This window comes from Chrysemys picta, chromosome 5 (genome assembly GCF_011386835.1).
Source record: "Chrysemys picta bellii isolate R12L10 chromosome 5, ASM1138683v2, whole genome shotgun sequence".
In the NCBI taxonomy this organism is placed as follows: domain Eukaryota; kingdom Metazoa; phylum Chordata; order Testudines; family Emydidae; genus Chrysemys; species Chrysemys picta.
In genome coordinates this window covers 136844052-136861396 of record NC_088795.1, presented here as the reverse complement: position 1 = coordinate 136861396, position 17345 = coordinate 136844052, and the positions used below count along the sequence as shown (strand labels likewise).

The following is a 17345-nucleotide window of genomic DNA, read 5'->3' as shown; positions in this document are numbered from 1 at the left end:
CATCCACATCATATCCTAAGAGGAGGAAATGAAACCACAACCATTATCCAGAGGCTTTGGCAACTCCCCAAATGAAAGAAGAATTGGTAAAACCTTGGGGACAGATCCTCAGCTGGTGTAAATTGGGGGTCCCACCAGCAAATTTTCTGGTGAAGGAGGGGAATCAAGCCTGGGGCTCCCGAGGCCTAGGCTAGTGCCTAATGACCATCCTCCTCAACCGAGACAAATCACCCTACTATGAGTCGAGCTGAATGAAAAACGTACTCACGGATATTGTGACACAGCCACATCCATATTGCTCGCACGGTCTCCAGCTTGCTTCGGGCCTTGTCAGTAATCAACTGAACAATGGTCTGGACTGACAGCAAAGCCGGCTTTGATTTTATCTGGTGAGGACAGGATTTTATGTGAGCAAGTTGAATGTGTATCACGAGATACATTTAATGTCTGTCTATCTGTCATTTTGTATGGTGCTCACGGTAGGGTCAGACTCACTTGTAAGTACTGGTCCCTTTGCATCCTCCCGTGGTGTGAAAGGGTCAAAATATGGCTAGAACTTGCTAGCTGGGGATTCACACAGCATGAGTGAGTCAGCACATGGCATGGAGCAGCCCCGAGGTTGCTCTCAACTACGCTTGGGCCAGACCTGGCTAGGAACAGATCCCAGAAATGGGCATCTGCAAGCAGGTCCTCGGCAGTCCCTGCTCCTGATCATGCCTGTGGATACTGGGCACAGCTAAGAATTTGGGCCCCGGTTTCTAGGTGCTAGGTAAACGGGGCCAGTGGCTCCACTTGACCACTCTGGATTGAGTGACTGGGTTCCCTCCTCCCAACCCCCCCCCAAAGCTTTAGTCACAGTAGAAACCCTTATGTGTGTAAATAGCCCCACTGAGGTCAACAGCACTGCTCCTAGCTGGCTTAAGGCCTGATTTGGCTTTGAGTCTAAAGTTGAAGGGCTCCCTGTTGGGTCTTTTGCGGAGAGAAGCTCGTTCTGGGGAGCTGTCAGCTAGGCTGGCATGTGGGGAGAGGTGGAGGCAGTTCCTGACCCCAGGGAAGACCTGTGCCATTGAAGAGTGGTGATCCCCAGAGGCAGAACGTACTGGACCCACGCACATCTGCAATGTAGATGGTTATCTTCCTATTGTCGGCATTCACAATAATAATTCCGGAGAGGGGAAAATGACAAAGTGCACCAGATTGCAGTACATTCAGTATTTTAAATAAGCAGGTGGGTGGTTTGTACAGCTCTCTATTCCCAGGGGCGCCTTTATTGTTTTTGTTACTGTTGCCTCCACCTCTCCCAAGCTCCGTTTTAGCATATGAGGTAATCTCCATGGTCCTGAAGCCAAGCTTGCATGGAGACAAAATTAATTGCCTCCAAATCCCAAGCGATGTTAGCCTGCGGCTGGGTATGAATGACAGATTTCTACAGAACAGGGAGAGCAATTACTTTCAGCACCTAGTAAATAACTGAACTTTTGCCTTCTCTCTACTTAACCTTTGGTGTGTAAGTAACAAAAGGTCGTCAATTAAACTGTTGGATCTTTGACACATTATGGTGGTCTTGAGGCTAACCTGGTGGTGTTTAGTGTAGGTAATAGTGCTTCATTATAATTTGTTTGTGTGCCAATCCCTGGACCTCTTATGCAGTCAAACATGTATCATTGCACAACTGCAGTTAAACTTTAGACCTTCTAGAGCACCACTCTCTAAACCTCATGTGGTGAGATGTGTCAGGGAGCTGGCTTGAATCTTACACCCAGTTTAGCGTTTATTGGCTTCTGATTGTCTGTTCAGTGGTTGGCCTGGAAAGAGGACCCAGTAGAATGCCTTATGGTTGAGAATGAGCAGGACTCAGATGTATTGGATAAAAAAGGGATTCTTTATTGCAGCTGCCGGACACAGGGCCGGTGCTACCATTTAGGCAAACTAGGCGGTTGCTTAGGGCGCCAAGGTTTGGGGGTGCCAAAAAGCGGTGCCCCCAATTTTTTTGAACAGCGTTCCTACGCCCCCTCTCTGAGCGCGTGGTCACCGCTCCACTTCTCCTGCCTCCCAGGCTTGCAGCGCCAATCAGCTGTTGGGCGCCGCAAGCCTGGGAGGGGAGGAGAATTAGAGCGGGGGCGGCGTGCTCGGGGAGGAGGTGGAGCAGAGGTGAGCTGGGGAGGGGAGCTGCCGCATGGCTCCCCGGTGGGGGAAGCTGCCGTGGAGGGGGGGGCCCCTCAGGGCAGAGGGGGGGAGCTGCCGCGGGGGGGGGGGGGAACGGGGAGCTGCTGCAGGGCTGGATGGGGGGGGGGCGCAAGGTGGAAATTTCGCCTAGGGCGCAAAACTTCCTTGCAACGGCCCTGGCCGGACACAGACAGACCCTGTGGTTGTCTCTGGTGCTCTCTCTCGCTCTCTCTTTTCTGAACAAGAAAGACACTGGCTCTCTAGCCCCAACTACTTAAGCACAACTTTTTGTGCCTCATTTTATCACATAGGATCTCCTTAAGCTCTGGCCCAGACTTAAGTCATGTCATGAACTTCTAAATAAGGTATGAGGCTGACTACAAGTCTCTCATGGAGACTCTTCTTGGCTCAAGCCAACTGGGACCAAGATTTCTAGATGTGGCTGGTTTGGGGTGCCTTACCTGACACCTTAAAAGGGACCTGGTTTTTAGAGTACTCGGTGTTTTCAGGCCCCTCTGAGGCGTCTCAGGTTGGGCACCTGTTGACCTGTAACCCCGACCTGATTTTAGGGTGCAAACTTAAATTATAGCCTGTGTTAATGCATATTAAATTACAGCTCTACCAATTTTACTATCTTAACACATTTTATCATGGAAAGCAAATGTAAAAAGATTTGTTAAAGGCTTTGCAAGCATGAGGCCTAGCTAGTTAGCCGGAAGTGTGTGACCTAGGGTTCTAACAGTTGGCAATATGCCTCTTGTGATAAACAAGTACACCACAAAAGGGCAGCTTAAGCTTGAAATAACACTTCTAGGGGATTGATTTTTTTTTTGGTACATGTAACCACAGAGAAACCACATTCACGTATCCAAACTGTTGGAAATGAAGTGACGCAAATGAGCCGTACCCCTGATTACGGTCCCCCGTAATACTAAACATGGGCACATGAGACCTAAATCAAATATTATCCCAGATGTGGGAGGGATACAAGGAAAATGTGTATGAAAAAGATGGTCAGACCAACCCCTACTTGGGACACCAGGGACAATCGAATGGCAGAATACGAACAAGCTATCTGGTGGTGATCTCCATTTACTATTTTTTTTTCATCTTTGTCTCTAATGGCCACCATAAAGTTGTAAGTATGCACATGGCTGTAAGTATAACAACTTGGGCGGGGGGAATGTTTATCTATATATATATGTATGATCCAGGGGGTTATATTTATTCTACTCTTTGTGTAATCTTCGCTTACAATTTCAATTATGCTTGTCTGTACTAACCAATGCTCATACATTTTGTGCATACTTTGCCGACTCAATACAATTTCTTATGTAGCCGCCTCCGTAAAAGAACCTGTTATTAGCAATAAGGACGTTTGCATCTTAGGCTGATCCAAGGCTACACACCTTGGCCCTTGTTTTAATTTTGCTGGAGAGGAAAGCCATTTGTTCATGCCCACAGCAGCCTCCCGCTGTGATTTTTGTCTCGACTCATAAGACAGGCTCATCATTAGCCAAAGCATTAAAAGGCTGGTTTCTCATTCACAATATCTATATAGAGCTTGGAGGAAGCTTGTGCCGACAGTACCTACCTGCTCGCTCACACGCAGAACATGAGCGTCTATGTGGCTGAAAACCTTTGAGTCTGGGAAAAGGTCTCGCCTTTTCTTTCTCTGGGTCAGGCTGGACCATGCCTGCCTCTCTCCTCTCAAGCCATCCATCCCTTCTCTGGAAACAGCTAGTGGAGAACAACCCTTCTCAGGCGGCTTATGGATGGTAGATTTCTTCAGGGTCACCTTGCTGCCATTGTCAATTCTTTTTGCCCCAAACAGGAAAGTACGCTTGATGGGGGAATCCTTGGGGGCATTGGCTATGCTCTTTGTTGCCATGATTTCCTTCGGAGTGGTCTCCCCATTCCGCCGGCTCTCCTTGGTAGCCCTTTGGTGGAGCTTCTCTGAGGCATCAGAGGGGCACCCCATGACCACATTGCCATTATAGAAGTCTGACATTTGACTCTCTCTAGCAGCTGACATGATATCTGGGGACGGGGCCAGTTTTTCACTGTGGGTCCTACCCTGTGCTCGCCTCGCAGGGCCTTGGATGGGGTGGCTTTCATGGCAGTTGGCATTACTTGAGGAAGAGCAAATGGTGGAAATTGATTTGCTCACTTTGACACCCTGGGGTTTGGACGACTTGCCACGGTCACAGTCCATCTTCATTTGTGCAGATGGCGGTCCAGTGGAGTCTGTGAGGGAAAGATAGAAACTCCTGTTCAATATTTACTTTACCTCACCTTCCCTCAGAGCCTGTGTGTTGTAAGTAGAGTGACTCTGTATTTGATGGTTTGGAGCTGCAAGCCACAGCACTGAAGGTTCCCGCTGGTACCAGAAGAGCAAAGGTGGGCTAGAATCACCCATGTACAGTCTATTGCAAAGCCATTTCCAGGCACAGGACATTTTTTAAGGATGTCAAACCATGGAAATTTAGCTGGGAAGGAAGAGTCAAAGGGAAATTGAAAGAGGTATTTAAGCTTATTGGGTGTTGTGGCTCCCGTACAGGGCTGAGATCTATTCCTGGCTCTGACAGTGTCTCCGTATGCGTTTGTGGGCATAATTGTGTCTCTGTTTCCCCACTGAAATATTAGAATAATAATTTTTTACATCCCCTATGTCAGAGCTGGGGGGTGAGCCAAGCCAGTACTCCATGCAATTAACGCTTGAGTGCCTGAAATGGGTATTTTGGCACCCAGGTGTGAAAATTAACCCATAAAAGTTTATTTGTTGCCTTCAGTTTCATTAAGCTGCTTGGTATCTGTAGAACAGCATTACCTCTTGCTCCATCACATTTTGGTTTAATCTATTGGTTTTGTTTTCTGTTACTGCTTAAGGCTGGTAGGGGGAAAAGGGGTATGGGTTGTGGAATGAAAGGCCTGACCCTAGACTTACAGGATAGGTGGGTTAATCCCATAGACGGGAAAGCACTCCCAGAACTTGTTCCTGTACACTTTAAGCCTTCCCACTGGTGCTGGGGGGGGGGGGGGGGATTTTTCAGCAAAACATGCAGGTTCAGTGACACCAAAATATGTTGTGAATTCATGTCAGTTTTGCCAAATTTGTGTAAAAATAAAATATAAAAAAAAATTCTGAAATAAATTCTGACACTTTTGAAATGGAACATTTTGATTTTTCCATTCTTTTCCTTTCAAAACGTGCTTCCATTTTAGTAAAATAGTCAAAAACCTTTAAAAATGGTCAAAATAGAAACAAAACATTTTGTTTGGTTTCATTTTGACAAAACGGAATCAAACGGTTTTGTTTGACCCCACATTATTTTTTTCCGGTTCTTCGAGTCACCAAAAATGCTGAAAAATTTCATTTTCCGTTTGCCCCAAAACAATTTTTGTGTGTGGCTTTGACAGTGAACTGAAAAATCCACTATTTCCCCAGCTCTACTTCCCTCCGTGACTGGAGAAGGCAGCAAAGTGCTTGTTTTTATTAGGTTGGGTTTGTTTCTGTTTTGTAATAATAAAATGACGGTTTGTGAAATGCAAATAGCATGTCGTGCTGTGAACCACTTACAGAGCAGCCCAGAAATGTCACTCGCTGGATCTCTCCGGCTCCTTGCATGCAGAGGCAGAGTGGATTTTCAACAACTGCTCTAACTCTTGCCTGACTCTTCCAATGAAGCTACAGGTCAATCATCTCTGTGCTACCCTGCTGTCCGCTTTAAAGGGGTGATTCTTTCCCCTGCATGGGTGGGTGATGGAGGTGGCTGGCCATCACAGCAAGACTTGCCAAGAGGGTCTTGCACGTGAGACAAGCTTGATGCAGCTCCTGCTGGTTTGGCCAAGGAGAGACTTCGCCTTAGCTCCGCTGGTAGAGAATCAGGATGCTTCCTGTCCGTATCTCTGCTGCTCCGATACGCAGGGCGCATACAACCTGCATCCCACCACCAGATGGGAGACACCGCTAATGAGTGACGCCTGTTCTAGGGGTTAGTGCAATATAACTAATAATCTAATACCTAATCCTGGAACTGTCCCTTACACTTAATTTACCTGCCCATGAACTGGGCCAAGTGCAGAGCTCAGTCTAAGAAAATGTGAGCTCCCAGAGGAGTCCAAACGGGTGTGATTTACACCTTCTTTCGGCCCTTTCAATGCGCATATCTCAGCAATTAAGACGCCCCTTACATGTTAGTAGGGTATTTCCCCACCATCTTCATAGTAGCTGCCATTTTATTAGCTAGCTGCACTCTTCCCTATGGAAGTGCTTTACAGTAACGGTTCCGTGTGAGGTGCTCTGAAGAGCTCTCTATGACGCAACCTCTCCTAGAGGGTGTCCAAGAGCAGAACCATTCACCTTATGAGTTGACCCCGCAGCCTGAAGACACCACATGTTCTCTAGTTACTTTAGGACCGCCTCTAAAGCTGGTGGCCAACCCAGCTTCTAAACGTACACGGGCAAATTTTTCATGCCCACCTGTTTGCATGTACAAGTCGCCCGTTTGTAGTGTGAACGCAAGCAGCTAGTGGTGCAGTTTGCATGCACAAATACCAGCTAGCGCCTGGAACTACAGGTTGATGCGTGAGAAAAGAGAGCCCACTTCTGAAACCTTGGTCTGGGCTAGCTAGCAGGTACAGTGCCAATCACCAGCTGTCAACTTGGCAACAAAATCACAGCAAAATAAGCCCAATCTTTCTCAACTTGCTCTCTCTGGACTTGTTCCTGCAAGGTAAAGGAGGCAGCGTGGGTTGGTGGGTAAAGCACTGTCCTAGATAGCTGGGGACTGGGTATGAATCCTGGCTTTGCTGCATGATCTTGGCTTGTCTGGTTAGACTGTAAGCTCTTTAGAGCAAGGTCTTTCTCTCTCTAACTATGCATTTGTGCAGTGCTTGGAACAAAGGAGCCCTGATCTTGGGTTGGGACCTTTAGGTGCTATGGTAATACAAATAATAAACAATAACTAGGAGCTGAGCATCCTTACTTCTCATTGAGACCAGGGGGCACTGAGGACACTCAACATTTCACAGGATCAGTCCCCCTGAGAAGAAGGAATTAGAATTATATGAGTAACCAGGGCCAGCTACAGGCACCAGCAAGGGAAGCAGGTGCTTGGAGCGGCCAACGGAAAGGGGCGGCATGTCCTGGTCTTCCGCGGCGGGTCCCTCAGTCCCTCTCGGAGGGAAGGACCGGCCGCCGAAGAATGAAGTGGCGCAGTAGAGCAGCTGCCAAAGTGCCGCCGATCGCGGCTTTATCTTTTCTTTCTTTTTTGCTTCACGTCTTGGGGCGGCAAAAAAACTGGAGCTGGCCCTGTGAGTAACACTCTTGTTCTTATCTACGTTGTATAGTCACTAGGCTGACCTGGGAGACACTGGAGTGCTCTTTGTGAAATGATATCATTCTGTGCTTGCACAGCCTGCAAGCCAGTAGCAAGAATTGTGGGGGTTCCTTCCTGTTAGGTGAATTGTGCCTTGCACCAGCTTTGTCACTGGTTCCCAATAGGGCCAGCCGGAAAACAAGAATTCTGTTTTGCCAAAAATGTGAAAATTTCAGAATTTGATTTTGTTCTGATGCAGAACAAAAATGAGACCCTTTTAAAATAAATATATATGAAAAAAACACGAGAGAGACTGATAGATCGACCTAGTGTTGTGAAATTTTTCGGACAGAATTTTTTTCCCCAAACAGCAGGGCCGCCCAGAGGATTCAGGGGGCCTGGGGCAAAGCGGGGGAGCTGCAGCACTTGTACTCACCCGGCGGCAGTCCGGGTCTTCGGCAGCATTTCGGCGGCGGGGGGCCCTTCAGTCACTCCGCGTCTTCGGCAGCACTGACGGTAGGGTGACCAGACAGCAAGTGTGAAAAATCAGGACAGGGGATGGGGGGTTATAGGAGCCTATATAAGAAAAAGACCCCAAAATCGGGACTGTCCCTATAAAATCAGGACATCTGGTCACCCTAACTGAAGGACCCACTGCTGAAATGCTGCCAAAGACCTGGACCGCCGCCGGGCCGGGGCTCGCGGGGTCCCTGTGGGGCCTGGGGCTAATTGCCCCACTTCCCGCCCCACCCCCCGCCAGGGGCCCTGCCAAAAAGGCAGATTCAGATTGATTGAAACATTTCACAAATTTGAATCAAATGTAACTCATTGTTTCAATTAAAAAAAGAGAGCGAGAAGAGATTTCAATTGAACCTTTTCAAATTATTGTTGCCAAATGTTTTGTTTCAAATTTTACTTCACTTTTGTTTTTAAAAAATTTTAAAAAATCCCAAAACAGGTTTTGTTTGACCCCAAATTAATTTTTCCAATTCTTCAGTTTAGCCACTGAACCAAAAATCCAGTAGCTACAGACAGACCATCCCATCCCACAATAGCCCAGTGAGTATCCTAACCCTCTCGCTCTCTGTCACTGTGTCTCTGTTTTGACCAGAAATTCTATCCTGGACCCCAGAAGCCTCCCAACAGAAGTTTTGCCCAAACTGATACATTTCTGCAGAAAGTTTTGGTTTCAACAAATTCGCATTTTCTGACTGAAATAAAAAAAGAAAAATGAGTTGAAAAATTCCAGGCCAGCTCTAGTTCCCAGAAGCGGGACAAGCTGCTGGTTTTGATTCTTCAGCCTGGTTCCTGGTGAATGTAGTGTCCCGGTGCCCACAATGTGCTGCATGAAAAGTGTTTGTTCCAGCGAGCATGTAGCAAGGAGACTGTGCTGCATGCAAGAAACCGTTCTCACTGGTGGGAACATTTATGTTCATGGCTGTTGGAGAGTGACATGCAACCTCCTTCTTGACAAGTGACCTGCTGTAGCCCCATTGCCTTTGGCCTCCAGGATCGCCTCTTTCTACACCCGCTGTGCAGCTGCACATGAAACCAGCACTGCAAATGGTCTTTCTCCTGCTCCAGCTGGGGATGGAATAACACTGAAACACTGGTATGAATATGAATACCGTTGCACACAGACGTGCCCTCATCTCTGGCGATAAGGCTGAGTTCTAAGGGGACTGGCTGCTATTCGAATTTGAAAAATAACTCAGGCGAACCTCCTCCCCTTCAACAGGGAGGAAATGCCGTCTGCGTTATCTTTTGGCTCACAGCCAGTGGCTCAGTCTTGAAGCTTCAAAAACTACAGGTGGGGCTTTCCCGTTTCCTGCCTACGCCTTGTAGGAATCGCAGAGCTAGAACGGCTTTGCAATTTGCCTTGGGGCATCTAGCCAGCGTGGAGAGGCGCAGGTGTCCATCTCCCAAAGACTTGCCATCCCAGGTAGCACTAGCTGGCTCCCTTATGGGCAGCCCTCCCCGGGGGCTGGAAATGGCTATGACTCTTGCCCCAGAAATCAGGACCAAACCATGGTCCTGGGGCCACGTTGGGAAAACTTGCACTGCTGCTCATGCTGTATCTGAGCAGGGCGTTAGCAGGACCTTGGGGGAACAGCTGTATCGCCGGGGGAGAAGGGAGACGACCTACAGCTCTTCTCCATTTCTGTGATTCAATTCCCAGGACAATCAGGCCGATGCCTGGTAAGTCAGTTAGAGAGAGCCTGTAACAACCCTCTCGCAGCTAGGGGGCAACTTGATGTATTTGCTGTTTGTGGTAGGGGGCAGCTCTGTCACAAAATGGGTCATAGCGGAGACAGCTTATACCTGTACATAGCCCAAGGAAAAGCCTTCAGACACTCCCATAGCTCAAGCAAGGAGGCAGAGCCCTGCCATCTCTCGATAGCTGTCTGACTGTGGAGTACCGGGGAGCTCTGGGATGGGGCAGGCCGTTGGCCAGCCCGTGAGCAGAAGAGAGACCCACGGGGATGCAGAACGCTTGAGGTTAGTGTGTGGAGTGATAGGTCAATGAAGAAACCAGCTGAAATGCGAAACGTCAAGCAGCAGCCATCCGAATGACAGCACCAGCTAACATCTGGATGACAGCACCAGCTAACATAGCTTAGAAAACAAATATAGAACAGCGCCTGAAAGCCCAGCCTTACGCTCCATCAATGACAGTGAATAAGTCGGGCCTCTGCCCGTTTTTCTTCAAATACAATGTGCTAAATAGTCCCGTCCTGCTCCTTGAGGACGGGCAAGTGTGCTGCAGTCATAGGTGGAAGCCGAGGTTTAGCAATAGTTGGTTTGACTTACCTCCCTAGTTGCTACGTGTCCGTGTCTCGCTGCGGTCTGCCAAGGTCAGGCAAATGCTGGTGCTTCGCAGATCCCTTTTATATGCTTATTATCAGGCCTGGGCTGTTCTCATCTGCACCTTGCCAGTGCCAACTGAGCTAAAAATACTACAAAGAATTGGAGAACACAGCAGGCACTTTGCAGGGTGCAAGCACTCCAGAGGGCCTGAGAGTTCTGCAGAATAATTGGCCAGAGAAGTATTTATATCCATATTTATATAGAAAGCGATTCTAGTGGGAGAGATAAGCTACTTTTTCATAGCAGCAGCCAGCACCTGCAAAGGCAGCGTTTGCCTTCTCTCCCCAGCCAGCTCTTTAGAATCACTAATTGGAGAAACAGGTGGGTGCATTCTGGGGGAGAACAAGAAAATGGATGGGGGTTTTGTTTGTCTCAGGGTGGTTTGAAAATGAGGATCATGCTGCTCCCCCCCCCCCCCCCGCCTCTGTTTGCAAATCCTATATCTCCCTTGAGTCCCATTTTCATAGCAATCTCCATTCACTCTGGGAGGGACCTAGTTTCATAGAATCATTGAATATCAGGGTTGGAAGGGACCTCAGGAGGTCATCTAGTCCAATCCCCTGCTCAAAGCAGGGCCAATCCCCAACTAAATCATCCCAGCCAGGGCTTTGTCAAGCCTGACTTTAAAACCTTCTAAGGAAGGAGATTCCACCAGGTAACCCATTCCAGTGGTAGACTCCCTAGGTAACCCATTCCAGTGCTTCACCGCCCTCCTAGTGAAATAGTTTTTCCTAATATCCAATCTAGACCTCCCCCACTGCAACTTGAGACCATTACTCCTCGTTCTGTCATCCACCACCATTGAGAACAGCCGAGCTCCATCCTCTTTGGAACCCCCTTTCAGGCAATAGAAAGCAGCTGTCAAATCCCCCCACCTCCACTCTTCTCTTCTTTCATCCCAGTCCAGCTTGCTTCTTGCAGGGAAGGGGCATTCAGCCAAGAATACCTTCTGTAGCAGCAGGACTAACAGTTGCAGAGGTGGGGAGTGAAATTACTTCTCTCTTTAGATTCTTGGCTCTTTGGGGCAGGGGCTGTCTGCCTGTCCTGTGTTTGTACAGTGCCGACCACAATGGGGTCCGTGTCTGGAACTGCTAGGTACTATTGTAATACAAATACTATCTCAGGACGATGCCTTGGTATCTCCAGGCATGGATACACTTTATTGGTATTATTGTCTAACTGTCTTTCCCTAAGGGTAGGTCTATACTTAAAGCCGGAGGCGTAATTGCCAGCACAAGGAGACGCACACATGCTAGCTCTGAGAGAGCTAGTGCACTAAAAATAGGGTTGCCACACCATCATGAGTAGCTAGCTGCCCGAATACACACCCTGTGTCTCAGAGAGGACTATTCTCAGGGCTGCTAGCCCATCCCGCTGCTTGTGCTGCGGTGCCTACATTCTGTTTTTAGTGTCCTAATTTGATCAGACCTAGCACAAGAATGTCTCCCCTCGCTGAAATTTACAGCGCCAGCAGGCATATCTCCCCTGTTCCTGTTCACACATAGAATCATAGAATATTAGGGTTGGAAGAGACCTCAGGAGGTCATCTAGTCCAACCCCCTCTGCTCAAAGCAGGACCAACCCCTAACTAAATCATCCCAGCCAGGGCTTCGTCAAACCTCTAAGGATCGAGATTCCACCACCTCACTAGGAAACCCATTCCAGTGCTTCACCACCCTCCTAGTGAAATAGTGTTTCCTAATATCCAACCTAGACCTCCCCCACTGCAACGTGAGACCATTGCTCCTTGTTCTGTCATCTGCCACCACTGAGAACAGCCGAGCTCCATCTGCTTTGGAACCCCGCTTCAAGTAGTTGAAAGCAGCTATCAAATCCCCCCTCACTCTTCTCTGCTGCAGACTGACTAACCCCAGTTCCCTCAGCCTCTCTTCGTAAGTCATGTGTCCCAGCCCCATAATCATTTTTGTTGCCCTCCACTGGACTCTCTCCAATTTGTCCACATCTTCACTCCATCCGCAAATATCCTGCATCATCTTGATCAGAGCTGTGGTCAAACAATGGGACAATCTTAGTGGCCAGCTGCATGGGAAAAATGTCATTGGAAGAATATTTTCCAGGGCTCTACTGCAGAACTTGGCAGAAAAGGAGAAAAATTGTTTTGGAATTGATGAGAGAAATGCGTCAAAGAAGCTTCCACGGACATTAGTGCATCAGTTCTGCTCTGGATTTCCTGTGTAATGAAATCACGGTTTACCGAGGCGGCAGGTTGTTGTGTGTTTCCCTTCCTACTTATGTAGGCTCTGATGATGCATGTGGCAAGGGGGGGCTGCACGCACACACACCTCGGAGCAGACTGCACATTAAAATACTACTGCTGCGACTTGGTATTTGCAGAAAGTCAGTAAAAAAGGAAACTTTCACAGTTAGCAGATCGTTGCGCCAAGGATTTAGCGAGGGAAGATTGCTGGACCCATGGCAGACAGCTAAATATGCAATGGCTACGTGACGGGGTGTCCACCCCACACAAGCCCTGAGCGGGGCCAGACAGGATTAATTAACCTTCGATGCTGCAGCTGGAGGGGAACCAGGGCTTGATAAGGCCTATGGCAGATTAAACCCAGCTGGGGAAGGAGCTTGGCTAAGAGTATGAGCCAGGAAGTGAGAGCAGAAAGAGGCCGCAGGGATGAGGTCTGTGGTCACTCCCTAGAGGCAAAGAGAGCTGGCCAGGAATAAGAAGGAGAATCCTGGGGGTCCTGTCTTGGACTGGGGAGTCTGGCAAGAGGCTGATAATGGTGAAGTAACCGTGGGGAGCAGAGGAATCTCCGGGGTAAATCCAGAGATAGGCAAGGAGCCCAGGGAAACAACAACAGGGACTGAGATTGAGCAGACCTAGGTTGCTAGTCACAGGGTCCCTGGGCTGGAACGCAGAGTAGGGATGCACCCAGGTTCCCCTACCAGGCACGGGGAAGTGACACAGGACCTGGAGACCATCTGAGACAGCATTCGGACAGCTTGTCCAGTGGGACATTGTTACCCTGGAAAAAGGAGATTATATAGTGACCTGGTTGGAGGGCCAAATGGTGAAAAGGGAGGACCCTGAGTTATGAAGAGAAGGGCCACAGTGCTAACAATGGACAGAAGGGGGCACCAGAGGAGGCCAAAGCTAATTCCCAGACCCAACCACAAGGAGGTGCTCCTGCAGTGAGTGGAACTCCTTCAGAAGCTAAAATACACTTTCAATCCCTCTAACAGGGCCGCCCGGGGGGAGCAAGTGGGGCAATTTTCCCCGGGCCCCATGGAGGCCCCCAGGAGAGTTTTTGGCGGGTCTTCGGCGGCAGGTCCTTCAGTGCCGCCGAATACACCCGGAGGGAGTGAAGGACCCACTGTGAAGACCCGGAGCTCCTTCCACTCCAGGTCTTCGGCAGCAATTCGGCGGCAGGTCCTTCACTCGCTCTGGGACCTGCCGCTGCCGAAGTGTCCCGAAGACCCGGAGCAGAAGGACTCCCGCCGTCGAAGACCTCAGGCCCCCTGAATTCTCTGGGCGGCCTTGCCCTCTAAACGTTAACGACACTAGCACAGACCCCTAGACACTGCAGAAATCCAGAGGGCTATAAAAGGAATAAATCTTAGAGCATCTTCTCCATCCCTCTGCCAACACAAAATCATTCCCTAGCAGTATATTCTCCATTGTTTTGTCCAGCCAGGTTTCCCAGGCTCTGCTTGCAGAGAAAAGCAAACCACTGCAGTTAGTTACTGTTGTTGTGATCTGAATGTACCGTAAGTGCACTAATGAAATGGGCATAATGAAAGGAGGATTCTAACTGGCTTACAAGTGCCCACCTATGCAGGCATCCCATGAAACTGGCTGGGTCAAATGTTGATTTCACTTCTGCAAACTCACTAGGAACATAGGAACTGCCAGACCGGATCACAGGTGTGATCCATCTAGTCTAGTGTCCTGCCTCTGACAGTGACCAGCAGCAAACGTGTCCTACAAGAACCATGCAGTAGGCACTTTAAACTCCTCCAAGGGGGAAAATAGGTGGCGTGGTAATTTCCTGTGCTCATTCATTTTAATTGCGAAACCCTTCCAGCCTCTCTTGGCTCCTGAAGTGCGTAGCTGCTTTTTCACAAAGCCCTCAGCAAGAAGCCAAAAATGAAGAGACAAGGGAGAATTGCTCACGCTTCGATATTGGCTGCCGGCTGCCTTTCCATTCCAATTCCCTGGAAAGCAAAGTTGAATCCAAGAAACGAGGCCAGGGAGAATATTTTTAAATAGTCCATTTAAATGCCTTTACCTGGACTAGAGTTGTACTTTCCAAATTAAGTGTACACTTAACTTTCCCAAAGTGATAAATCTGAAGGCCAGGAGGGTCTATCATGACTATCTAGTCTGACTTCCAAGCAGAGCACACAGAGAATGCCACCTGATGGTTCTTTCGACAAGTCTAGCACGTTGTGATTGCACTAGAGCATATCTTTTTAGCAAGGCATCTGGTTTCCAATCAAAGACTCCCAGTGGTAGTAAATGCCCCACAGCCTTTTGTAAACCGTGCAAGTAGTGAAGCTATCCTTACTGTTAAAAACGTGTACCTTATTTCCAAGTTGCCTTCTTCTGTCTTCAACATCCAGCCATTGGACCTTGCTCCTTTTTTGTCTGCTAGATTAATCAGCCCTTTTCTGTGGATTGCAAGGTCTTTGGAGCAGGGACTTTTTGTTCTGTGTTTGTACAGTACCTAGCACAAATGGGTCCTGGTCCATGACTGGGGCTCGTTGATGTGACTGCAATACAGATAATAAATCATACCACTGGATAGCGTCTTGCTGTGCAGGTAGTTTTATTCTGAGCTGCAGTGTTCTTAGAAAATTTGCAGTACACTAGGCATGTGGGTTGATCACTGAATTAAACATTTGTGCAGGTGGGGAAAGTAATGGGGTCATGGTTTTCTAAAGGAGTCACATGGCCGAAATCCTGATTTGCCCATGGAAGAGCTTGTTATGTAGAGTCATATGGAACCTTCTCCTTTTCCACTGAGATCCCACAGCATGCGCTGGATTGCTGTGCATCTCTACAAATGTTTCTTCTATTTTTCCTTTTCCCGTCTCCCTCCTCCCGCTTTCCCCCATATCCTGGTGATGAATTTCTAACAGAAGCATGACATTTTGATTAAAGAACTAGAAAGATATAAAATTAACAGGGCAAAAATTACAAGGATTTAAAGCTGGCTAACTGATAGGTCTCAAAAGGTTATTGTAAACGGTATCATCAACAAGTGCATATGTTTCCAGTTGAGTCCTGCAGGGATCGGTTCTTGGCCTTATGCTATTAAACATTTTTATTCATGCCCTGGAAGAAAATATAAAATTATCATTGATAAAGTTTGCAAATGGCACAAAAATTGGGGGAGTGGTAAATAATGAAGAGGACAGGACACTGATGCAGAGTGATCCACATCTCCTGTTGAATTGGCCACAAGCAAATGATATGAGTTTTAATATGGTTGAATGTATATATCTAGGAACAAAGAATGTGGGCCATATTGACAAAATGGGGGTCTCTATCCTAGGAAGTAGTGACTCTGAAAAAGATTTGGGGGTGGAAGCGGATGATCAACTGAACATGAGCTCCCAGGCAACTCTGTGGCTAAAGGGCTTGTAGTAGGAAGACAGCCTGAGACATAAGCCCTTGTATCAGTGGCCTGAGGCCTGGCCTAAAGTAGTAGTCAAAGCTTTACTGATATAAAGCAAAGACAAGCTGTGAGCAAGAGGCAGGACATTCCTAAGAAGTGCTAGGCACGAAGTACTCACACAAACGCATCCCGATATCGAGGATGGTACAAAAACATTCCCAAATGATTACAGGAACATGCTGACCTCTCCTAAAAGATAAAGTCAGGATGACCGTATGTAATAGAGATGTTTTGATCAAACCAACATGTACAAGGTGATGGATGATAACTAACCACAACAGGGGGCAGCAACTAACTATGTCAGAGGAGCAGTACGTAACTTGTTTGTATCAGGGTATAAAGATACATCTCAGAGGGAGTGTTTTTGTCGAGCCTCGGGAGAAACGGAAAGTTCCACCATTCACTGAGCTGATCCATTGTTACGGGCATACATGTATTAGTGGTCCGGTAGAGTCTGTGGGATACTAGTACCATGCTTCGTTGACAATAAACCTGGCTGGGTGTCCTCGTCCCTTAACGGATCTTGTGGTCATTAGGTGGTTCACTCAAGGTCTGCTGTGCCGGCTGTCTGTGCAATGCTGGGCAGCACACAGGGAGAATACAGAACACACACTCAGCCGAACATCTAACGACTGGGCTAATGTGATCCTTGGATTAATAAGCAGGGGAACATTGAGTAGGAGTAGAGAGGTTCTTTGGCACTGGTGTGACCACTGCTGGAATGCTGTGTCCAGTTCTGGTGCCCACAATTCTAGAAAGATGTTGATCCATTGGAGAAGGTTCAGAGAAGAGCCACAAGAATGATTAAAAGATTAAAGAACGTGGCTTGCAGGGACAGACTCGAAGAGCTCAATCTATTTAGCTTAACAAAGAGAAGGTTAAGGGGTGACTTGGTTACAGTCTGTAACTATCTACACAGGGAATGAATATTTAATAATGGACTCCTCCGTCTAGCAGAGAAAGGTATAACACAATTGTAGCAAAGAGGCATGGCCTCCCTCGGAGAGTGACAGCGAGGGAGGACCAGATGGCCCGGGTGGGCAGAACCAGGAAAGCCATGCCCTCCATGCGGGAAGCAGAGGGGGCGAGACAGGAACAGGAAGTATAAAAGGCAGACCTTGTAGCTCAGGTGGGCCGAAGCCGCCAAGGAAGGCAGACGCTTCCACCCTGCTGCTGGAGCCAGAGCCAGCTGAGGACTTCTGCTGTCCCAAGGACTTGTCCGGACTGCCTGAGCTACCAGACACACCCAATACTTGCAGTGTACCCAGGGGAGATGGATGACAACCCAGAGATCCAGGTACACCCAGAGAGATGGGTAGGAAGTGGCCTAAGGACAGCC

General features: G+C 48.2%; 1 protein-coding gene and 1 long non-coding RNA gene across 12 annotated transcripts in view; one reads left to right on the top strand and one right to left on the bottom strand.

Moving 5' to 3' along the window:
• LOC101935258 (kyphoscoliosis peptidase-like) overlaps positions 1-10427 on the bottom strand; it is a 32408-nt gene extending 21981 nt beyond the window's left edge. Inside the window, exons 1-6 of one of the 6 annotated variants that reach the window (XM_065597285.1) lie at positions 10299-10409; positions 7924-7997; positions 7155-7211; positions 3761-4413; positions 269-386; positions 1-15 (exon numbers count right to left, since the gene is read on the bottom strand). The exon at positions 1-15 is cut by the window's left edge and continues 103 nt beyond it. In XM_065597285.1, the coding sequence (XP_065453357.1) occupies positions 1-15; positions 269-386; positions 3761-4413; positions 7155-7161 (793 nt within the window). In that variant the 5' untranslated portion in view covers positions 7162-7211; positions 7924-7997; positions 10299-10409. Of the gene's footprint in view, positions 16-268; positions 387-3760; positions 4414-5746; positions 6112-7154; positions 7212-7923; positions 8064-10298 lie in introns of those variants that run through there. The other 5 variants (XM_065597286.1, XM_065597287.1, XM_042855609.2 and 2 more) reach the window with 5 other exon arrangements.
• A 90-nt stretch (positions 10428-10517) lies between these two features.
• Positions 10518-17345, top strand: part of LOC101935537 (uncharacterized) — a 49140-nt gene continuing 42312 nt past the window's right edge. For 2 of the 6 annotated variants that reach the window (XR_010601653.1, XR_010601652.1), the window contains exon 1: positions 10565-10676. This is a non-coding gene — a long non-coding RNA (uncharacterized LOC101935537). Of the gene's footprint in view, positions 10677-17345 lie in introns of all 6 variants that reach the window. The other 4 variants (XR_010601651.1, XR_010601650.1, XR_010601649.1 and 1 more) reach the window with 4 other exon arrangements.